This window comes from Dendrobates tinctorius, unplaced genomic scaffold (assembly GCF_039654945.1).
Source record: "Dendrobates tinctorius isolate UK_male_01 unplaced genomic scaffold, ASM3965494v1 ptg000166l, whole genome shotgun sequence".
Lineage (NCBI taxonomy): Eukaryota > Metazoa > Chordata > Amphibia > Anura > Dendrobatidae > Dendrobates > Dendrobates tinctorius.
In genome coordinates this window covers 13,867,831-13,893,249 of record NW_027361833.1, presented here as the reverse complement: position 1 = coordinate 13,893,249, position 25,419 = coordinate 13,867,831, and the positions used below count along the sequence as shown (strand labels likewise).

The following is a 25,419-nucleotide window of genomic DNA, read 5'->3' as shown; positions in this document are numbered from 1 at the left end:
CAGGCTGCACCACTTTCTTGTGTGGTGTCTGGGGTGTGTATTCTTGCCTTAAACCTCCGGGCAATTTTTTAGTGGCAGCACCGCTGTCTTGTGTGGTTCCTGGGGTGCGTAATCTCACCTTAGACCTCAGGGCAATATTTTTCTGCTGCTGCGGTGTTGTTTGTAAAACACAAAGCAGTACTAGGCTGTAGTGCTACCTTCCACAATGCTCTAACTGCTCCTTGTTCCCCAATATCTGCATCTGAACATCTGCCACTATGGCAGAAAAATCCAAAATTCCTAAAAAGGCTGTTGTGAAGGGACAGGGACGTGGGGTCGTTGGTGCCCAACAAGTCACAGAGTCTGGGAGATTGAAGAAGGTTGATGCATCTAGTTTCCTGGCAAAATTTCCCAGTCTGGAACATAAACGGGCCTGGAAGCCAGAAGGATAAGAGCAGATAATGGATGGCTGATAAGGCCTCCACGAAATGTTCTAGCAGCACCCAATCGTCCATGACAAAAGAGTCTACTGTCCATACAGATAATGCTGGGTCCTCCTATTCTCAACCTGTTCCTAGTTCATCACCCGGTCAGGAGTCACAGGAAACATTTGACCTCAACCTTGGTCACACCGAGGATCTCTTTGGTCCATTTTCTTTCGTTGCCTCTGGCCTCTCACCACGTGAATTGAAGTGGAACGTGAGGTGGTATCGTCTGTTGAAGATGGCCAAATATTTGAAACCCCACGTCCAGAAGAAAGCCACTTTCATCCATGTGATATGCCGGGTGAAGAGGTGGAGGCTGATGGTGATGACACACAGTTGCCATCTGTCCAGTCGCCAATATCAACACGGAAGGAGGATGACATGGACGACGAGGTGGTCGATGATGAGACCACCGATCCGACCTGGGCCGTTGGCACGCATAGCCAGCACAGCAGCACAGAGGATGAAGGTGGATACGTAGTACCAACAAAGGCACCAAGGGCTACTGGTTTGAGAAGAGTGCGAAGTGTGTCAACTGTTGCCAAGAGCAATCCCTCTGTGCCCCAAGTCAAGGCAAGGGTGCGTTCAGCCGCTGTCTGGAAATTTTTTTCCGATAGTCCTTCTGAACCAAATGTTGTCATCTGTAGCAACTGCCATAGGAAGCTAAGCAGAGGCCAGGGCAAAGGCAACCAAAGCACCACCAGTATGCGGAACCACATGGCAGCCAAGCACCCTAGTCGGTGGGCTGAACAACAGGGTACCAAATCAGTGTCTGCGACTGCGGGTAAAGCCATTTCCATGTCGCCTTTGATACAGCCTCACCAATCTGCTGGGCAGGAAGCAGGTGATCATCATACCTCTTGCTCACAAGCTGCGGTTGCACAGACACAGGCCACAACAAGCTCATCCACTTGTTTGTCCCAGGAAAGCGTCCAATTGTCCGAGGCCCAGATGGATAAAAAGCAGGCGTAAATACCAAGCCACGGACCCACAAGCACAAATACTGAACGCGCACATTGCCAATTGCTAGCCATGGAGATGTTGCCATTTAGGCTTGTGGGGACACAGTCTTTCCGTGATCTTTTGGCTGTGGCTGCCCCACGATACTCGGTTCCCAGCCGGCACTATTTTTCCCGCTGTGCTGTCCCCGCGTTACACCATCACGTCTTAAACAATCTAAAGTGTGCTCTCACTAACGCTGTAACCAGGAAGATCCATCTTACAACAGACACGTGGACAAGTACTTGTGGCCATGGACGATACATCTGTCACGGCACACTGGCTCAACCTGGTGGAGGGTGGGACAAAGTCTCAAAAGGGACCATCATCACTAGAGTTGAGCGACTTTTGGTTTTTTAGGGTCGCGTTTCGTTTCGTGAAACCCGACTTTTCCAAAAGTCGGGTCGAGCAAGATCGTCCGATTATAGGGAAAAGTCGTTATCGTCCCGAAACACGAAACCCAATGTAAGTCAATGGGGAATAAAAGTCGGCAGTGAGAGGAGGACAGGAAACACACCTACAGTGCCCATTTGAATGCCAAAAGCATCAATTCTTCTTACTTAAGCTTGTCAACCTTAATTAACTTCATAATACAAGTTACGCACTGAAAAATGGGGGTTATTTGGCTAAATTTGTGGGGGGGGAGGGCTGGCTGCAGGTTTTCATGTGCCCTGGGCGAAAGAGCGCCCCTTTAACACATACCACAACTCATCATGCTCCGATACGGCAGAGAAATAGCGGTATAGTACAATGAAAAATACCTCACTTTTTACATCTCATGACGAGGCCCATCTATTTCTCCATACAAAATCATTGGTCCCATATAATGTTTGAAACAGTATATGATGAGCTCCACATAATGCTACAGTATATGTTGGTCCCCATGGATGAAGCTCCACTGTCTTATGGGCCCAAATAATGCTCCAAACATAATGGGCCCCATTTCTAATGCTCTAGTGTATAATGGGCCCTGTAAATGCTGCTCCAGTGTCTGATGTCCACCTTTGGAATGTTCCAGTGTATGGTGGGCCCCATCTATCATTCTCCAGAGTATAGTGCTCCCCAAAAATTGCTGTCCCAACATTGAAAACAATCAAATAAGTCTCCTCGCTAGGGAATCCCTGTACTTGTCTGGACAGGTGCTGTAGCTTGCTTAACAGCTCGCCAGCCATTCTCACGCCCAGTATGGATTGCACGTGATTGCACAAAGGTTAGAAAGGGTACCGTATCCCTGGATAACATGTATGGATAGCGTACACATTCAAAATATATGTCTATACAGCATGAGGCAGGCTCAGACGGTGTTAGGCCCAGTATGGATTGCACGTCATTGCACAAAGGTTAGAAAGGGTACCGTATCCCCGGATAACATGTATGGATAGCGTACACATTCAAAATATATGTCTATACAGCATGAGGCAGGCTCAGACGGTGTTAGGCCCAGTATGGATTGCACGTCATTGCACAAAGGTTAGAAGGGGTACCGTATCCCCGGATAACATGTATGGATAGCGTATACATTCAAAATATATGTCTATACAGCATGAGGCAGGCTCAGACGGTGTTAGGCCCAGTATGGATTGCACGTCATTGCACAAAGGTTAGAAAGGGTACCGTATCCCCGGATAACATGTATGGATAGCGTACACATTCAAAATATATGTCTATACAGCATGAGGCAGGCTCAGACGGTGTTAGGCCCAGTATGGATTGCACGTCATTGCACAAAGGTTAGAAGGGGTACCGTATCCCCGGATAACATGTATGGATAGCGTACACATTCAAAATATATGTCTATACAGCATGAGGCAGGCTCAGACGGTGTTAGGCCCAGTATGGATTGCACGTCATTGCACAAAGGTTAGAAAGGGTACCGTATCCCTGGATAACATGTATGGATAGCGTACACATTCAAAATATATGTCTCAGGAGGCAGGCTCAGACGGTGTCAGGCACAGTATGGATTTGACGGCCCAGATTACACAGCGGAGGAGCAGGGAGAGGTAAAGATTGCAAATGCTGGGGCCCTGGCCAAGCAAGGGGGGCCCACTCGTGGGCGTCGGTACTGGCACTGGGCCCCTCATAGTACAGCGGTGTGTCTGACGGCGGGTGTGCACCACCACCGTCAGAGACACTTGATTGCACTATGAGGGACCCTGTGCCAGTGCCCGCGCCCAAGAGTCGGCCTACCCACCTGTCCAGGGCAACGGCACTCGCACGGTGTCGTGCGGTAGGTGGTGACCCCGGCCATGGGGGGGGAGGCAGCACAGTTATGGAGTTTTAGAAAGTGGCATATGTTGATGTTGGACATTCAGCTGATGCAAAAGGCGAAATAGGTGAAGTACCAGGAAGAGGTGGACCAAAGCAAGCCATTTTTCTGTCACCCTATGTGTCATCAGGGGAAGGTGGGACAAAATCCTTGGAAACCCATGCGTGGTTCATTTTAATGAAGGTTAGATCATCCACATTTTGGGTTGACAGACGGGTCCTTTTTTCTGTCAGGATTGATCCAGCTGCACTGAAGACTCTTTCCGATAGCACACTTGCAGCTGGGCAAGCGAGCTCCTGTAAGGCATATTGGGCCAATTCAGGCCAGGTGTCCAGTTTAGCGGCCCAATAGTCAAAGGGGAATGACCTGTGTGGGAGAACATCGATATGGGAGGAAAAGTAGTTTGTAACCATAGTTGACAACTGCTGTCTCCTGTCACTTTCCATCGATGCAGTATTACCAGTTGTGTGAGCGGTATTTGAAAAATCAGTCCACAACATTGTCATGAAACCCCTGTCTCCAACGCCACTTCTGCTGTGTGCACCACGAACACCTCTGCCAAGCTGCCCCCGGCCCATACGGCTCTTGTGAGAACCATCACCGCTGCTGTGTGCTGGGAATGCCTCAAGCAACTGATTTACCAGAGTTGCTTGTTTATTAGCCAATATTAGGTCAAGGTTCTCCTGTGGCATGATGTTTTGTAATTTGCCTTTATAGCGTGGATCCAGGATGCTGGCCAACCAGTAGTCGTCATCGTTCATCATTTTGGCAATGCGGGGGTCCCTTTTTAGGATCCGCAAGGCATAATCTGACATGTGGGCCAATGTTCCCGGTGTCAATGATGCACTGCGAGTGCTGGGTGGAGGAGCACTTTCTGGCAAATCCACATCCCTCCAGTCACGCACAAACCCTGTACCAGACCTTGCCACGCCAACATTTTCACTTGCCCCACGAGATGCATCCTCCTCCCCTAAGTAATCATCCCCATCATCCTCCTCCTCCTCCTCCTCTTCTTCCTCCACCTCGTCCAGGAGAGGTCCCTGAGCAGACAATGGCTGAATGTCATCAAGGATTCCCTCCTCCTCTTCCTCCTCATCAACATTGGCTGCAGACGCCTGCTCCTTAAGGTGCGTCAAAGTTTGCATGAGCAGACGCATAAGTGGGATGCTCATGCTTAGGATGGCGTCGTCTGCGCTTACCAGCCGTGTGCATTCCTCAAAACACTGAAGGACTTTACAAAGGTCTTTCAGCTTCGACCACTGCACGCCTGTCAACTCCATGTCTGCTCTCAAAGTGCCTGGCCGTGTATCCTCCCACAAATGCATTATGGCCTGCCTCTGCTCGCACAGCCGCTCCACCATGTGCAGGGTGGAGTTCCACCTTGTTGCAATGTCGATAATGAGGCGGTGGTTGGGAAGGTGGAGCAATCGCTGCAGCTTCTGCATACGAACGGAGTGTACAGGCGACCGGCGGATGTGCGCGCACAGTCTTCGCACCTTCTGGAGCAGGGCTGTTAACTCTGGATAATTTTTGAGGAAGCACTGCACCACCAGGTTCAAGGTGTGAGCCAAGCAAGGTATGTGGCTGAGTTTTGAAAGGGCTATGGCTGCCACAAAATTACGGCCGTTATCACTAACTACCTTGCCTGCCTCAAGATGTACACTGCCCAGCCATGACTCAGTTTGTCGCTTCAAGTACTCGGCCAGCACCTCGGCGGTGTGTCTGTCGCCCAAACACATCATCTGCAACACAGCCTGCTGACGCTTTCCACTAGCTGCTCGATAGGGGGACACATCGTGTGCAACAGTGGCAGCTGCAGATGGAGTGCTCGTACGACTGCGCTCTGTGGACGAGCTTTCGCTTCTGGAGGAGGAGGAGGAGGAGGAGGGTCGAACGCCTACAGCCAACTGTTTCCTATACCGTGGGCTAGGCAGCACTGTCCCACCACCGATGTCCCCTGTGGACCCTGCATCCACCACATTAACCCAGTGCGCAGTGATGGACACGTAACGGCCCTGGCCATGCCGACTGGACCATGCATCAGTTGTGAGGTGCACCTTTCCGCTCACTGACTGCTTGAGTGCATGGACAATGCGGTCTTTCACATGATGGTGGAAGGCTGGGAAGGCTTTGCGAGAGAAGAAGTGGCGACTGGGTAGGTCATAGCGTGGTACTGCATAGGCCATGAGTTCGCGGAAAGCTGTGCTTTCCACCAACCGAAAGGGCATCATCTCAAACGAGATTAGTTTGGCAATGTGGGCGTTCAAACCCAGTGTACGCGGATGAGAGACTGAGTACTTTCTTGACCTACTCATAGTGTCTGGGAGGGTGAGCTGGACTTGAGAGCTGCATATGGTGGAAGTAGCGGTGGACAGGGCGGACTGAGAGAGGGTTGATGATGGTGATGGAGTTGGTGTTCTTTCTGATGGCCTAGAATCAGTATTTCGTTGATATAACAGTGGGATTCCCTGACTGCTGTGGCCTTGCAACGACACCTCAACATTTGCTGCTGTGCTAACCGGTGGGCTTACAGTGGGGGAAACAATGTAGCATTGCTGACTACCTTCGTTGTGATCAGTTGCACATGTGGCACTAGAGGTGTGGTGTTGTGTCCATGCTTGCAAGTGCATGCTGGTTAAATGTCTAAGCATGCAACTGGTATTCAAATTTTTCAGATTTTTCCCTCGGCTAAAGGTCTTTGCGCACTTCTTACAGATAACCTTGGCCTGATCATGAGGATTTTGTTCAAAAAAGTGCCACACTGCACTCTTCCTACTATGGCAGACATTTTGCGGCCTAGCACGCTGTGATCTTTTGACCCTCTGGACAAGCTGTCCAGCAACTCTTTTGATGTTTGGAACCTGTCTTTGGAGTGCTTCGGGCCTGCCAGATAACAGATGTTGCGATGTCGATGTCTGCTGTGGATGCTCCTCATCTGAGCTATTGGAAGCAGCACCCTCTTCCCCCAATGGATGCCAATCTGGGTCAACAACTGGGTCATCCATCACCTCCTCTTCTATGTCATGTGCACCTTCCTCTGTGTCACCGTGTATGGTGGTATAGTGTGCGGGAAGGGGCACCTGAGTCTCATCAGGGTCAGAATCTGGCTCTGTACACTGCAAGGACAATGTAGTGCTCTGAGTGAATGTACCAGCAGAATCATCCATCAGCGGCTGTGCATCAGTGCACTCCATGTCAGATTCATCTTGGCCTGGGTAATTCACCATTTCACTTGATAATCCAGGCATGGTATGTGAAAACAGCTCCATGGAGTAATCAGTAGTATGGCCTGCGTCATCCTTCAATCTTGGTTGGGGTGAAGGACACAAGGAAAGGTGTGGTTCATGAACATGAGCCTCCAATGACGACTCAGTGCTTTTACTTTTTACAACTGAAGAAGAGGAGGCGATAGAGCTGGAGGCTGAGTCAGCAATGTAAGACAAAACTTTTTCCTGATGCTCTGCCTTTAAAAGCGGTTTGCCAACTCCTAGAAAACTAAGCGTTCGAGGCCTTATGTAGCCAGACGATGACGCAGGGTCAGCACCTCCTGCATTCGGTCCTATTTTGCTCTTGCCACTACCATCAGATCCACCACCAACACCATCATTACCAGCTGCCAACCCCCGCCCAATTCCACGGCCTCTTCCACCAGCCTTCCTCATTTTTGGTAGAAATGTAGACAAAATCCAACAAACTATATAGTAATGTAAAACAAGGTACAAGGTGTCTATAGGACAGGGGAGTTTTAGAATTTCTGCACACACTTGTGGACAGTGGACACTTGTGGATTGTGTGAGGCCCACTGATATCTGAGCGCTATGTGACACGCTCGATGGCACAGCTGCCTGTGACCAAAGTGACGAGAGGATAATGGAGATTTTGAATCTCTGCGTACACTTTTGGACACTGGACACTTGTGGATTGTGTGAGGCCCACTGATATCTGAGCGCTATGTGACACGCTCGATGGCACAGCTGCCTGTGACCAAAGTGACGAGAGGATAATGGAGATTTTGAATCTCTGCGTACACTTTTGGACACTGGACACTTGTGGATTGTGTGAGGCCCACTGATATCTGAGCGCTATGTGACACGCTCGATGGCACAGCTGCCTGTGACCAAAGTGACGAGAGGATAATGGAGATTTTGAATCTCTGCGTACACTTTTGGACCCTGGACACTTGTGGAAGGTGTGAGGCCCACTGATATCTGAGCGCTATGTGACACGCTCGATGGCACAGCTGCCTGTGACCAAAGTGACGAGAGGATAATGGAGATTTTGAATCTCTGCGTACACTTTTGGACACTGGACACTTGTGGATGGTGTGAGGCCCACTGATATCTGAGCGCTATGTGACACGCTCGATGGCACAGCTGCCTGTGACCAAAGTGACGAGAGGATAATGGAGATTTTGAATCTCTGCGTACACTTTTGGACACTGGACACTTGTGGATGGTGTGAGGCCCACTGATATCTGAGCGCTATGTGACACGCTCAATGGCACAGCTGCCTGTGACCAAAGTGACGAGAGGATAATGGAGATTTTGAATCTCTGCGTACACTTTTGGACACTGGACACTTGTGGATGGTGTGAGGCCCACTGATATCTGAGCGCTATGTGACACGCTCGATGGCACAGCTGCCTGTGACCAAAGTGACGAGAGGATAATGGAGATTTTGAATCTCTGCGTACACTTTTGGACACTGGACACTTGTGGATGGTGTGAGGCCCACTGATATCTGAGCGCTATGTGACACGCTCGATGGCACAGCTGCCTGTGACCAAAGTGACGAGAGGATAATGGAGATTTTGAATCTCTGCGTACACTTTTGGACACTGGACACTTGTGGATTGTGTGAGGCCCACTGATATCTGAGCGCTATGTGACACGCTCGATGGCACAGCTGCCTGTGACCAAAGTGACGAGAGGATAATGGAGATTTTGAATCTCTGCGTACACTTTTGGACACTGGACACTTGTGGATGGTGTGAGGCCCACTGATATCTGAGCGCTATGTGACACGCTCGATGGCACAGCTGCCTGTGACCAAAGTGACGAGAGGATAATGGAGATTTTGAATCTCTGCGTACACTTTTGGACACTGGACACGTGTGGATGGTGTGAGGCCCACTGATATCTGAGCGCTATGTGACACGCTCGATGGCACAGCTGCCTGTGACCAAAGTGACGAGAGGATAATGGAGATTTTGAATCTCTGCGTACACTTTTGGACACTGGACACTTGTGGATGGTGTGAGGCCCACTGATATCTGAGCGCTATGTGACACGCTCGATGGCACAGCTGCCTGTGACCAAAGTGACGAGAGGATAATGGAGATTTTGAATCTCTGCGTACACTTTTGGACACTGGACACTTGTGGATGGTGTGAGGCCCACTGATATCTGAGCGCTATGTGACACGCTCGATGGCACAGCTGCCTGTGACCAAAGTGACGAGAGGATAATGGAGATTTTGAATCTCTGCGTACACTTTTGGACACTGGACACTTGTGGATGGTGTGAGGCCCACTGATATCTGAGCGCTATGTGACACGCTCGATGGCACAGCTGCCTGTGACCAAAGTGACGAGAGGATAAGGGAGATTGGATTGCTTTTAAAAAAGCAGTTTGCGGAGCAGTGGGTAAACAGCAATTCCAGCGTGTCTGGAAGCCTTAAAAGGCAGCCCAACAACCAACACCACTGATACACCACAATATAGCCTCCCCTTGCACTGCACACACAGTGACTTGTGTGTTGTGCAGGCCAAATCGCTAGCAGCAGAAGCAGTTTTTTTGTCTTCTTCCCTGCCTAACGCTCTCCCTACAGAATCAGCAGCAACCTCTCCTTATACTAAGATCGGCAGAAGTAAGATGGCGGTCGGCGTGCACGCCCTTTTATACCCCCTGTGACGCCCACCAAAGCAAGCCAATCACTTGCATGCCCTTCTGAAAGATGGTGGTGACCCATGCCTATGTCATCACGTTGCCCACAGTGTCCGTGGATCCTGATTGGCTGAAAAAGAGCGCAAAACAAACTTTTGAAACGCGACTTTGGCGCGTAAGTCGCCGACCTCGTGGCCGACCTCATCCTAGGGTCGGGTTTCGTTTCATGAAACCCGACTTTGCCAAAAGTCGGCGACTTTTGAATTTTTTCGACCCGTTTCGCTCAACTCTAATCATCACATATCCTACCCACACCACGAATAGCGGGCCCAATCTCAATCAGGATTTCCGCCTCATCATATATGTCCAGTCTCCCCTCTTCCTCCTCCTCCGCCTCGTCATCCTATGCTGAATTACCCTCCACATCACTCCCAAGTTGGGAGCTGTGCAGCAGTGCATCGGCAAAGCGGCAAAACGCTCTGCTGAAGCTGATCTGCTTAGGTGACACACCACACACTGCAGCAGAGCTTTGGCAAGGAATAAAACAACTGACCGATCATTTTCTCTGCCCACTGCAACTCCAACCTGGTCTGGTTGTCTGCGACAAGGGGCATAACCTGATGGCGGCTTTAAAGCTCGGGAAGCTGGTACACGTGCCATAAATGGCTCACGTGCTGAACCTGGTGGTGCAAAAATTTATAAAAACATACCCTGACTTGCCGTACCAAATTGAGAAGGTGCGCCGTATTTGCACCCATTTCTACCACTCCTCAAGCTCTGTTGCTAGTCTTGCAGCGCTTCAAAAGCAATTTAATTTGCCAAACCACAGACTGATTTGCGACCTGCCAACACGGTGAAACTCAACATATCATATGTTGGCAAGGGTAAGTGAGCAGCAGAGGGCACTTTCTAAATACCAGCTTAAACATGTGTAGGGGAAGTAGACTGACATACGGACCTGTCTGCAGAAGGAGGGTAAGGTATAGTGTGCTTTAGGTGGATTGTTGTATTTATAGATGAGAGACAGCTGGAGATAGTGGAGATGAGTGTAATACTGAAGTTTGGCCACAAGATGGCAGTAGAGAGCTGTGAGAAAAGGACTGAACATCAGCTTAAGGCTATGAAACTGCACAGTCATGGGGGGCGGGGTTATAAAGACTCTAGGGGGAATTCCCAAAGAGGGGGATAAAAAGAAAACAGAGAGTTCTAGAAGCGGTCAGTCCAGGAGAGGAGCTCAGGAGAGAAGACTAAAGGGAGAGGTAGACAAAGGAGAAGCTCCGGAAGTGACTGGCAACAGAGACAGTCAGGGGGTGGCCCTGGTGGGAGAAGCCGCAGACAGAGAGAGCCTGGTGTACCACAAGATGGACGAACTCGGACGGGTGAAGTGCTGTGGTGGTAGGCCTAGGGCAGCCACAGTAGAAGAGCCATGAGGGACATCAAACAGGAAAGGAAGGAAGTGAAGGTACCTGGGCCTGTGTGTGAAGTTGAGCTGCTGTGTGGTACTGCGGAGTCGAGCAGCTGCTGTGTGGTACTGCGGAGTCGAGCAGCTGCTGTGTGGTGCTGCGGAGTTGAGCAGCTGATGTGTGGTGCTGCGGGTCGTCGAGAGGACGGCCAATAAAGAGGACCTGTTAGACACACTACAGTCTCTGTCTAAGTCTGTTTGTGGCAGTAAGAGGACCACCCCCCAGTCGGCTCTCCTACCTACTCATGCCCGTCACACTGAGACTCAGCCAAGACACATGCTTGATAACTTTGAGTACTGCACCAAGCTTGTGAGCGGTGATCAGGCTGTTGTCAGTGTAACCATACCTATGCTATGTCTGCTGAAAAAATCGCTGCAGAATCAAAAAATGGAATCTTTGCATGCCCAGAAGCTGGGTATGGAGCAAGATTTCACAATGGGTGATCCTACCTAGCCCAGCCAATATCATCAGGTAACATTGGGGGATGAAGAGGATGATGAAAATGAGGAGGGAGAGGACTTCTTTTTCAGTGGTACCGAGAGGACACATCATGCTACAGAGGGGAATCCAAACCCCAGCTTCATGTCTCTCCAGCATGGGTGGGCTGAAGAGGAGGAGGTGGAGGAGGAGAGTCAGTGTGAGGAGAGGATGGGTATTGTTCCTCCTTCAGGGGTGACAGAAAATTTGCCTCTATGCAGCTTGGCATACATGGCACACTTCATATCTGACTGTCTGTGCCAAGACCCTCGCGTAATCCACATTTTCAATAGCAACCTATACTGGTTGGCCACCTTTCTAGACCCATGGTACAAGGACAAATTTCCTACGCTACTGTTGCAGTCACCAAGGGGTTCCACAATGGAATTCTTCAAGAAGGCCGTTGTCGATAATTTGATGGCAACAGCACCCTCAGACACCACTGCTAGCAGAGATACCAGCTCTGTGCAACAGCATGCATTAATGGGGAGAGATACGCCAAGCAGATCCAAAAGAGGTGGTGGTAAAATGTCCACAAACTGGGCCATCTTCAATAAACCGGCTCATCACCAAGGACAACAGTAGCAATGTCAAGGAGGGAGAAGTTGAACAAGATGATCAACGACTATCTAAGTGACAATACCTGCGTCCTTCCTGACGCTTCTGTACCATTTAATTACTGGGTATCCAAGCTGCATAGTTGGCCCGATCTCTCCTTCTACGCCTTGGAGGTGCTGGCCTGCCCTGCTGCTAGTATGATGTGAGAGCGTGTTTTCAGTGCTGCTGGGGCAATCCTCACAGATACACGCACACGGTTGACTACAGAGAATGCAGACAGGCTGACTCTGATAAAATTTAACAAGGACTGGATTTCGCAACAGTATTTAAGCCCTCCAGATGACAGTATCCCAACCTAAAGTCACCCAACATGTTTTTTTAAAAATCGTTGCCCACATCCATCCCATTCCATTCCCATACAAGCCCCTTTTCTTCTTCTTACACATGTTTTCAAAACCTGCTTCTGACACATGTACCACATAAGCTAAAAACAATGTTACGTTAATTAATATTTCTCATCGGAGGCACTTGTGATGAGAGTGAGACCCTTCTTCCTTTATCAACCATGCTATCATACCCCTTGGGCTAATTTTTGGAGACAATATTGCTATGCCTGGACACTGGGCATGGCCACCTCTATGCTAGTAGTCCTGGCTTTATCATAATTGTTAGGCCCTTCAGACCTGCCTTGCTTCCTTCATCAACCATGATACAGCCCCTAGGGCTAATGTTTGGAAGACACTAAATCTATGCCTACACATTGGGCAGTGGCACAACAAGGACAGTAGTCCAAGCTTTTTCATTGTGAATCCCTTGTGATGATGATGATGATGGGTGGCTTCTTCCTGCATTAACCATAACACAGCCCCTACCCCTAGGGCAGATTGCTCTCCTTACACCACTTACACACTTAGGTGTCAGTAGATTGCCTCCATCATCACTCGCTCTTACGGTACTTCTTCTGATATATCAGTGGCACTGCGTAAGTGGCGTATGAGTCCCGCTCTTCTGGCAAAAAAACAAAGGACTTAAAATAGTGTTTATACATTCTAGTGAAGCAGTGGGGTAAAAACAATTGTACAGCCCCTGACCAGGTGCCCCCATGTTATATACATTTGTTTACAGCATACATTTTTTAACATTTACACATTTTTTAGTGTTTTACTCAGCCCACAGACCGCTTTGAAGGGTCCAGCAAACAATTACTCGCATTTTCCATTGACTATCATTGGACTCGCTATTCGTACCGAATACCCGAGTATTAGGGTATACTTGGTATGAGTATAGCGAGTCCGAATACTTCAGTACTCGCTCATCCCTATTTTACACCATTTTGCTCACTTTGGTATGATGCACACACCCACTAATATGAACATAATTATGCATTTTAACCATTTTCCATCAAGCGTCAGAACATTGCAGCTCTATTTGACTGCTACAAATTTGAAAAAATACCTTATATGATGGCTTCTTAAAATACAGTATTTAAGGGCTGAACTTATAGCTTAAAGTGGTGCATTATGCTAAATCTTGTCAAAATAACATGACATCTGACATTTTTTGAACATCCCTTTATGATGAAATAGAGATTTCTGAATTACTACGTGCCATTTATTTTGTTATCTGACCAACTTTGCCATTTCTTACAGAGTAATTTTAGTGGAATCTTCAAACCATGTATCATTTCCTAATTTCCAAGATGAAATTACAAAACTGAAAGATGAAAGACGTTTCAGGTACTGTACATATTCAATATCTTAGTACAAAATTTTTTAAAGGTGTTTTCCAGTTTTAAATAAATAAAAAATAATTATTGCACATTAGAAAATAACATGGATATTTCCATTTCTGACATTTATGGTATATCCAGAGGATAAATCATAAATGATCATTATATGCACATTTCATCTCTATGATCTGCACCTATCTCAAGAATGGCTCTTTGTCTTGAATTGACTGAAATGAGGAGGCAGCCACCAGGAATTTCAGGGCCTCATACTGGAAAAATTTTCGGGTCCCTTTGAGACTCCACCCAGGCTCCAACCCAGCTCCTCCTCCACACCTCAAACCTTCCACTGTCATACCACCCACTCATGGGAAAACTCCACTTCTGCACCAAATCCTTACACATCACACATTAACAGTTCTCATCAAACACCAGATCACATAGATACCAAACAGCTTTTGTTTTGGCCAAAAATTTTTTAAGTTTGCCACCACGACAAGCCTCTTTTGGCACGTTGCTCTTACATATTAAATATTTCTTCAAATATCCAATACTCTGTTTAGGTATATGTGTCACATACATTTTTTAAACGACCAATAATACCATATACGAGGGACAAGTGCCATCACACAATGTCTGGTCCACATATTAGCACCTCATAGTGACCGAATAATACCACATGCAAGGGACAAATACTTCCACACAATGACCAGACCATCTATTACCACCACATAGTGATTGAATAATACAACATGCAAGGAACAAGTACTGCCACACCATGACCAGATCACATATTACCACCACATAGTACTTGAATAATACCACATACATGGGACATATATTACCACCACATAGTGACTAAATAATATAACATACAAGGAACAAATACTGGCACACCATGAACAGATTACATATTACCACCACATAGTGACCAAATAATACCACATACAAGAAACAAATACCATCACACCATGACTAGATCACATATTTCCACATACAGCAGATAAATACCACCACACCATGACCAGAATAAGCAAAACCACTGGAGTGGTGCTTTAAACGGGCTACAATGTCCCAATGTTTTACACACTTTTGTTGAATTTTTCAAAACCAGTTCAAGGCAAAAAGTGATTTTGTTGCCTAGATCAAAAATATTAGTATATGCCTATAAAAACATATATAAAACACACAAATACAGTATATACAATACATACCTGTATATAAAAGAGAGTATATACTGTATATAATACACACCTGACTGTACTATGCAGTATGTTGTGTGTATATTTTACCCTTATGTATTATATACATGTATTTATTGTACCTATTTCTCTATAGTACACAAGTTCAGCATAGCCAGACCATAAAGACAGGAGGCTGCCCTGTCACAGATTACAAGCAGTGATTAGTGACTGTACTCGGACTTACGCGATCCTGCAGCAACCAGCACAGAGCTCCTCAGATCACAGAGAGTAAATCACAGATGAATAAGCCTTATAGGAGTTGTCCAGTCTAAATCCACAAGCCTGCAGTCCTTCTATGTGTCACTCTGACTGCAGGCCTGTGAATTCTCACATCGTACACACTGTGCACTGTGAGGATTTACCAGTATCACAGCTGGACATGGCGGTCACGTGGCTGCAAGGATGTGAAATGCAGACTCCCAGCCACAATTTGACTAGACGAGTGAAGCCTTTCTCAATTCAAGTATATTGAGTGAGGTGGCACCCATATGGTTGGATAAAGTCAGTTACTCACACAGCCAGTGATGCCGCTGCACCCGTTGTCCAGTCAAGAATAATCTAATGGCTGCCTCAAACTGCCACTGCCGCTGCCTCAGCCTGCCCGCCGCCTCCTCAGCTTCACCCTGCCCACCGCGGCCTCCCCTCAGCAGCCTCCCCTCAGAAGCCTGCCCTCAGCAGCCTCGCCTCAGCAGCCTCCTCTCAGTTTGCCCTCAGCAGCCTCCCCTCCCCTGCCTGCCTCACACAGTCCACCTGCTGGTTCCTCACACTGTCCACCCGCCTTTTCCTCACACTGTCCACCCACCTCTTCCTCTCACTGTCCACCCGCCTCTTTCAGTTCCTCATACTGTCTGCTGCCACCTCAGCCTGCCTGCTTGCCACTCGCCACAGCCTCTAATGGTGCCTGTCTCCCACGCTGCTCTGGATTCAAGATGAGAGCCACGCATGGGGTGGCTTAAAGATACATCATCCAATTCCAGCCGCCGGCTGCATTAACAACACTGTAACTGTATCTTTAAATCACCGTAGATAATTTAACGGTGCAGTGTTATTATGCACCTGGCGTGTGGTGCCGCAGCAGCCCTAACCTGTTACCCCTGGGGCCTGGTGACCAGAAGCCCAGTAATGTCCTGATGGCAGTCCTGCCTATCTCTGATGTTTATGGGTATATAGATGATAAGTCATAAATGTAGGATATATGCAAATCTCATTTCTGTGATCTGTACCTATCTCAAGAATGGCTCTTTGTCTTCCACTGCCTGAATTGGGCAGGCAGCCATGCATATACAGGCATCTCTGCTTCTCTATGTCCCATATGTAATTGAAAATATCCTTTTAAGCAACTAATATATTCCCATTTCATTTTTAAAGAGGTTGTCCAGACACCTAATATTGATGACCAAACCATAGGATAAAATATCAGTATCAGATCCCTGCTGGTCCTCTACCTGAAAACCCCACCAATCAGCTATCATTGGCTGTGGTGTCCGCAGCATGTAAACACTGAATGTAGTTGAACATCACATCTCTATTTATAGTAGCCACTGCTGAGAACTCAGAAAATTAGAAGCTGATGTGAAGTTTTTGGCAGTTCCTCCTACTCATTGAACCATGATGTGTTGTTCAGAGTTTACATCTGGCTGCAGTCAGAGCTAATAACAATTGATTGGTGGTGGTGCTAGCTGTCATTTCCCCATTCCCACTGATCTGATTTTTATGATCTACGTAATAGCAAATATCTTCTAAATTGGTGAGGGACAGGTCCGGTAACTGGGATGGGACCCCCACCAATCTCTAGAATGAGACACTTTTATCCTCATTAGAATTGGAATTATCTTCTAGGGATAGTCCATGCCCTTGTCAGGATATAAGATAGATTACTTTGTTGTATTAATAGTTAGTCCATAAGGTGGATTTTTTCCATTTTAGATTTCCACTTTGAAATAATTTACACAATTTTTTGACTAGGTTATTACGGTATATTTGTAGACATATCATTATGCTTCGGTGTCAAAGGCAAAATTTGGAAAGTATCATCAGTTTCAAGGGAATTGTAATTTTTATCATAGTTGTAATGTTAAAGAATTCATAATTGTTCACAAACTTACTTGAAATGTTACATTGAGAGCAATAATTCACATTCAATTTATCCCAAGTAGACTTTTAAAAATAGATTTGAGAAATATTGTTTTGACTCATGGAAGTCACATTCTTTCTTCTCATATTATTTGGCATTAAAAAATTTTCAACAGTACGGTGGTTAATGTGGTTATATACTGTTATTTAGGAATTTAATGCATTAGGCTATTGCCAATAGTCATTAGTATTATACTTCTATTTTGATTACTTCTGTTAAAGGTATGTATTATTATGGTTTTCATTATTTAGACACGGGAACACTGTCTGTTTAAGTCCTTCACTGATTTATTATGTACATGCAGCATAATTCGTGGTGAAGTCAAATTAAACACGGCCCTTTGGGCAAAACAGGAAAACAAAACGGTATATCACAGCGCATTTGTCTGTGGGTATCCACCTGCGCAGGGTTAGCGAAAACACATGGTTCCGTTTAGCACTAACACCAGCACTTCTCTAGAGTTAGCCTCTCCTGAGACACTGAACACTGAATGCCTCAGAAGGCCGACTATTTAACCCCAGACCACACCCTGGAGTGGAGATAAGGTGGACAACCTCCCACCCGCTCTATATAGTTGTCCACAAAAACCCAGCCTTTAAAATGGCTGATAAATCTCACTCAACCCATAGTGTGCTGGAGCAAACTTCTGAGTTTCAAATCAATGAAGCTAATAGTCTCAATGAAACATATCTCCCCTCTAGTATTTTGCCAGTGACTTTGTCACAATGTGAAAAAACTATTCAGGATGGAAAGAAAATAGTGGTGGTAAGTGGAACAATATGACTAAGGCTGGTTTCACATTCGCGCTTTTTAAGCGCACGCACGGCCGGGGGTAGCTCCGCCCCCGATCCGGCTCTCTGCCCGGCGTGCCCGCCCCTTCCTTGTAGCGCCGCCTCCTAGCGCACAGCGGCGCCTGCGATCGGCGCACCCTATCTTTAGCATAGGGTGCGCAGATCGTGCGCAGGCCGTGCGCTAGTTGCGCTTTGACCTGCGCTGCGCACTTTTGACGGTGCGCCGTGCGTGCCAAAATCCGAAAAGTTTGATTTTGGCGCGCACGGCGCACCGTCAAAAGTGCGCAGCGCAGGTCAAAGCGCAACTAGCGCACGGCCTGCGCACGATCTGCGCACCCTATGCTAAAGATAGGGTGCGCCGATCGCAGGCGCCGCTGTGCGCTAGGAGGCGGCGTTACAAGGAAGGGGCGGGCACGCCGGGCAGAGAGCCGGCTCGGGGGCGGAGCTACCCCCAGCCGTGCGTGCGCTTAAAAAGCGCGAATGTGAAACCAGCCTAAATGTATTTGTTAGTGAGGATAGTATAGCCCCTCACATACTTTAGGTAGCTGTTGGCTGAACAGTGGTTTGGTGGTCAGCTATCTCAACCGTTTCTCCCATACAAAGAAGCACTCACTCTGCCGAGAGTTCCTCTTTTTGATATAAGAGAGATGCTCAGACATCACTGGGATCAACAGAAATTGGACATGCCAGCTCCTTATCGACTGATAAGTATGTGACTTCAGATTTTGTGTTATTCTATGCCTGATGAAGAGACATGATTCACAAAATGTTGCAAAAATTCCACACACAAAATAATTCCACTCTAGGGATTAGAGCACGTTTGCACAAAAATGTTGTGATTTTTTTTTTAAAGTTGCAATTTATCTGTAAGCTAGAAATATCTGGAAAGCCTAAACCCACTCACAATGGCAAATTAACCCCTTTACTCCCAAGGGTGGTTTGCGTGTTAACGCCCGGGCCAATTTTTACAATTCTGACCACTGTCCCTTTATGAGGTAATAACTCTGGAAAGCTTCCATGGATCCTGGTGATTCTGACATTGTTTTCTCGTGACATATTGTACTTCATGTTAGTGGTAAAATTTCATTCATGTAACTTACATTTATTTGTGAAAAAAACAGAAATTTGGCGAAAATTTTGAAAATGTCGCAATTTTCCAACTTTGAATTTTTACGCCCTTAAGTCACAGAGATATGGCACACAAAAAACTTAATAAATAACAATAAATAACATTTCCCACATGTTTACTTTACATCAGCACAATTTGGTAACCAACATTTTTTTTTTGTTAGGAAGTTATAAGGGTTAAAAGTTGATGATTTCTCATTTTTACAAAACCATTTTATTTTATTTTTAGGGACCACATCACATTTGAAGTCACTTTGAGGGGTCTATATGATAGAAAATACCCAAAAGCAACACCATTCTAAAAACTGCACCCCTCAAGGTGCTCTAAACCACATTCAAGAAGTTTATTAACCCTTCAGGTGCTTCACAGGAATTTTTTGAATGTTTTAAAAAATGAACATTTAACTTTTTTTTACTACAAAAATTATTTTAGGTCCAATTTTTTTATTTTACCAAGAGTAACAGGAGAAATTGGACTGCAAAGGTTATTGTGCAATTTGTCCTGAATACGCTGATACCTGATATGTGGGGGAACCACTGTTTCTGCGCATAGCAGAGCTCAGAAGGGAAGGAGCGCCGTTTGACTTTTTCAACGCAAAATTGGCTGGAATTCAGATCGGATGCCATGTCACATTTGGAAAGCCCCTGATGTGCCAAAACAGTGGAAACCCCCCACAAATGACACCATTTTGGAAACTAGACTCCCCCAAGGAACTTAACTAGTTGTGTGGTGAGAACTTTGAACCCCCAAGTGCTTCACAGAAGTTTATAACGTAGAGTCATAATAATAAAAAAATTATATTTTTTTCCACAAAAATGATATTTTTGCCCCCAATTTTTTATTTTCCCAAGGTTAACAGGAGAAATTGGACCCCAAAAGTTGTTGTGCAATTTGTCCTGAGTAGACTCATACCCCACATGTGGGGGTAAACCACTGTTTGGGCGCATGGCAGAGCTTGGAAGGGAAGGAGCACCGTTTGACTTTTTGAACGCAGAATTGGGTGGACTTGAGATCAGACGCCATGTTGCATTTGGAGAGCCCCTGATGTGCCCAAACAGTGGAAACCCCCCCAATTCTAACTTCAACCCTCACCAACACACCCCTAACTCTAATCTCAGCCCTAGCCCTAACCCCAAGGGTGTGTGCACACGTTGCCGATTTTGCTGCAGATCCACTGCGGATTTGGCCCTGCGGATCCGCAGCAGTTTCTTCTGCAGTATTCAATGGCAAATGAAAAACGCAGTGCACATGCTGTGGATTTTTCCACGCGGATTTGCTGCAGTTTTAAATCTGCAGCATGTCCCTTCTTTCAGCGGAATCCGCAGTGGTCTGACACCTGCTCCATTACCGGGTGTCAAAACACAGGGGAAAACCGCAGGTTAATCCACACTAAATCTGCAGGTAAAATGAAGGTCATTTGACCTGGGGATTTACCTGCGAATTTAGCCAAATCTGCGTGAAAAAATCCACAGCAGAATCTGCATCTTGTGCACACAGCCTTGCAATAGCCCTAACCCTAGCCCTTGCTCTAACCCTAGCCCTCACCCTTTTATTTAGAAAAAAAAGAATTTATTGGGGAATTTTTTATTTTCAATTTATTTGGGGATTTTTTTTATAAATTATTTTTCCACTTGTTTTTTTTTTTTTTACTTTATTATATTGTCCCAGGTGGGGACATAACTATAAGGTGTCAGATCGCTGATCTGACAGTTTGGACAGCACTCTGTCAGATCAGCGATCTGACAGGCGCTGCTGCAGGCTTCCTCGTGCCTACTCTCAACAGGCACTGTGGAAGCCGCCTCTCTGCAGGACCCAGAAGGCCCCCGTGGCCATATTGGATCTGGGGGCCTGCAGAGAGGGGACCCTCGGAGCGACGCAGCACATCACGTTGCTCTGAAGGTCGCAGGGAAGCATTGAGGGAGCCCCCTCCCTGCGCATTTCTCTCCTATGCCCCGGTACACTGTGATCATGTTTGATCACAGTAAGCCAGGGGTTAATGTGCCGGGGCGGTCCATGACCGCCCCTGACACACAGTGCCGGGTGTCAGCTGTGATAATCAGCTGACACCCGGCCGCGATAAGGGGCGCTCCCCCCGTGAGTGCCACTGATCGCGTTGGACGTACTATTCTGTCCTTGGGACTTAGGTCCCAGGTCACATGGACAAAATAGTACGTTGAATGTAGAAAAGGGGTTAAAGCAGCCCCCCCATCAAAGTTTTTATCCTCTTAATGTATTGCAGTCATCATATTCTATAGCACTGTGTACTTACAATTGCTTACATTTTGTTATAATTAGCACTGTGCTGACACTGCTATTATCAAAAGTAATCTCCTCTTTGTACAATTGTGAGATAAAGTAAACCATAGCATCTGTGAGTAAATCCATTCCTACAGTGAATTGTGTGTTAGTGATTTATCAGTTACAGCATATGCATCAATAATAGGATTACAAATGTAGAACTTGAAGAGACAAGGTGATTTTCTGGATTTGTTTCCTCATTTTGACTCTCATAGATGTGGTCTACCTACAGTATGATGTCAATTACAGGCCTCTCTCATCTTTTTAAGTGGGAGAACTTGCACAATTGGTGGCTGACTAAATACTTTTTTTTTCCCCACTCTACTTTACAGCACACTGATATTCTGTATGGCCATGACAATGACATGATTTGAAACAATCCAAAAAGTTTTGAATTATAGTGATAATGCGCGGTGTCCTCCCCAAGACAATCCTAACTTTGATTGTTTATATTAAAAGCAGCCAGTAGTTGTCCACTTCAGCATAATATTTGCTGATGCATACAACTCCCAAAGGGACATCTGTATAGATAAATCTCTGGTTCATTTCAAAAGGAGGCTAAAATTCCGACAATACCTGCCCAGTAAGAGGGCCAGATATGGAGTTAAACTGTACAAACTATGCAAGAGCACTTCAAGGTACATCCACTGTTGTGGAGTCTGCGAAGGGAAGGACACCCAGATTGACCCCCTGAATGCCCCCCTGTCCTGGGGGTGAGTGGGAAAATTGTGTGGGAATTTCTGCACCCACTGCTGGATAAGGGTTATCACCTCTACATACTGTAGATAACTTTTACACCAGCATCTATCTCTTCAAGACCCTCTTTTTACGAGTTACAGTTACATGCAGCACCGTGCAAAAAAATCAGTGAGGCCTCCCTAATCTGCTAATTGGTCAACTACTGAGAAAGGGTGGCAGCAGAGCCCAATGTAGCAACAACATACTGGTGGTCAAGTACAAATAAAAAAGGGATGTTATTCTCTTGACGACCATATACAGTGACAACAGATTCCCTTGTCACTGTCCAAGGTACCATAATAAAAGTCCCAAAGCCAGATTGTATCCTGGATTATAATAAGCACATCCGGGGTGTAGATCTTTCAGATTAGGTCCTCAAACCATATAATGCGAAAAGCTAATGTATGGTACAAAAAATTGGCCATGCACATTGTACAGATGGTATTGTACAATGTTTTAATGATGTTTTGACCTGCAGGCAATATGAGGACATTCCTTCAGTTTCAAGAGGAAGTCATCAAGGCAGTCAAGACAGTGAGGGTCCCAGTATTTCTGAAACTGATGGTGTCCATATCACACCAGTTAAACATTTTCTTGAAGAGGTTCGCCAAACAGCGAAGAAGGAGGGATCACATAAAAGGTGCAGAGTGTGCTCCAAGAGAGGAAAACAAAAATACACAATTTACCATTGTAAAAACCTGACCTGAGGAACCTGACCTTGCATTAAGGATTGCTTCAAAGTGTACCGCACATACATAAATTAATAAAATTTGTTTTTACGCTGTTGACACAACACACTTTTATAATTTGCTGTACTCTGCATTATTATTATTACTTTAAAAGTAAGGTTCTAGATAAATTCCTTGAGGTTTTAGTTTCCAAAGTGGGGTCACTTGTGCAAGATTTCCAATATTTAGGCACATCAGGAGCTCTCCAAATGATACATGGCGCGATCAGACCATTCAATCAAAGTCTGTACTCCAAACCATCACTCCTTCCCTTCCGAGCCATGCTGTGTGCCCAAACAGTAGTTTTTCTCCAAATATGGGGTATTGATGTACCCAGGAGAAATTGCACGTTCTCGATTCCAGTCAATTTTGCGTTCAAAAAGTAAAACTGTGCCCATACCTTTCTGAGCCCTGCCGTGCACCCAAACAATAAGTTTCCCCCACATTTGGGATAACTCTGGAGAAATTGCTCAACAATATTTGGGTCCATTTTCTCCTTTTTCCCTTGTGATAATAAAAAATGTGGGGCTAAATTTAAATTTTTGTGAAAAAAAGTAAAATGTCCATTTTTTTCCTCCTACATTGCATTAATTCCTGTGAAACACATGTTAATAAACTTCAATTCAGTGGTTAATAAACTTCTTCAATGTGATTTTGAGGACTTTGAGGGGTGCAGCTTTTAGGATGGTGTCACTTTTGGGTATTTTCTGTCATATAAGCCCGTCAATGTCACTTCAAATGTGATGTTGTCCCTAAAAAAATTGTTTTGTAAATTGTGTTGGAAAATTGAGAAATTACTGCTTAATTCTGATGTTTCAAAAATTGTGCTGTTGTAAAGTATAGATGTGGGAAATGCTAATTCTTAACTACTTTTTGTGACATAAGTCTGGTTTAAGGGCATAAAAATGAAAAGTTTGAAAATTTGTGAAATTTGTGAATTTTCTCAAATTTCCAATATTTTTACAAATAAATGCAAGTTGTATAGAATAAATTTTACCCCTATCATGATGTACAATATGTCATGAGAAAACAGTGAAATGTCATCACCCGAATGCAGAACGTTATCACCAAACGTAATTTCAACTGAGTCAGAGCAATTTAAGTAAAGTAATGATTTAATACGTTTGGGCTATACCTCCATTTGCTAAAGTAGTTGAGAATGCCTTGCCACATATGAGATGGGGAGATTGCAACAAGCCTCTTGGACTTTTTTTTTTTTAGGAAATTGTACATCTCATTTTAGCCTTCCTTCCTACCGACCTATCATTCTAAAGTTCTATTCTCCTTCTGACTGTCTTATTTCAAAGGTTTGGGGTGTTTCTGCAGTCCCCAGCTTGTGCGCTTTGTTTCTTTCTGTCATTGGCAATCTTATGATGGTGACGGTGAAGCGCTCGGTTATTCATGCATTAGATTGAAGCCCTGCCTGTGACATTTTAGGTGCGAGCATGATTGATGTGCCTACCAGTTGTACCATAATCATCAGGAGTATTTTTCAGTAAATTACATGATAAGGACCATTCTTACAAATACAATTTAATGAAATTGGAAGCAGACACCATCTAATGTTTTTTTATGATAAAGGAATAGGAATGAACCTGAGAAACTATTACTCTTTTCTTTTTTCAACAATTATCGTGTGTCATATTCACAGCCTTATAAATTCAACCATACTTGATTTTTGGAGTGGTGTTCAATTTTGATGAATTCATTAATTAAGGTCATTTAAGATTTAAGAAATTCTTTTTAATTTAAATATTGCAAAACTTGTCAAACTATTACAGTTAATATTACCTGGTGTGCTATTATTTACCTATAGTGTTCATTTTTTTGCATTGTCAGCTCTGCAGATCATGATCTTTCCATGGTGATTTGTGATTCAAAGGATCAAGGTACAGTATATTCAGCTTTTACTCTATTAACAGATGATTGCAGATCCATAGCATCTTATACAAAGTGGACTATAAACATGTTATATACCAGTGGTCCCCAACCTTTTTTAACCTAAGATCCACATTCAGCTCTGACAGTTGGTCATGAGCCACTTTCAGAGCCCTCAGCGTAGTGACACCCAGGGCCCCCCATTACCTGTATAATGACAGCCAAAGGCCCCACCACAAAAATTACACAGACACTCTGTGCCGCCCTGCCTTAAAGGCAGAATACTTGCATTAAGGGGTCCGTACCTTACTCCTATTCGGTATTCTCACATCAAGCACTCTCATCACTCAATGTTTTGTCCTCACTAAATGAGGCAGGCTCACATAGCTATGCAGGCAGATAAACCACTATAACAGAGTCCAATAAGGAGACTGTGGTTGAGTCTGTGCTTTTATTGAATGTTATAGTATATTGATTGAAACTGTAAACAATCATAAGGCATACAATCAGTATATAAAGCAGCAGAAATACACATTACTAGTGTTGAGCATTCCGATACCGCAAGTATCGGGTATCGGCCGATACTTGCTGTATCGGAATTCCGATACCGACTTCCGATATTTTTTCAATATCGGAAT

The 25,419-nt window shown here is 45.5% G+C and overlaps 1 protein-coding gene across 1 annotated transcript in view; it reads left to right on the top strand.

The window, feature by feature from the left end:
* CFAP47 (cilia and flagella associated protein 47) overlaps positions 1 to 25,419 on the top strand; it is a 926,770-nt gene that overhangs the window by 401,512 nt on the left and 499,839 nt on the right. Inside the window, exons 41-42 of the mRNA XM_073550693.1 lie at positions 13,765 to 13,851; positions 24,743 to 24,792. Coding sequence (XP_073406794.1) covers positions 13,765 to 13,851; positions 24,743 to 24,792 — 137 coding nt within the window. The remainder of the gene's footprint in view (positions 1 to 13,764; positions 13,852 to 24,742; positions 24,793 to 25,419) is intronic.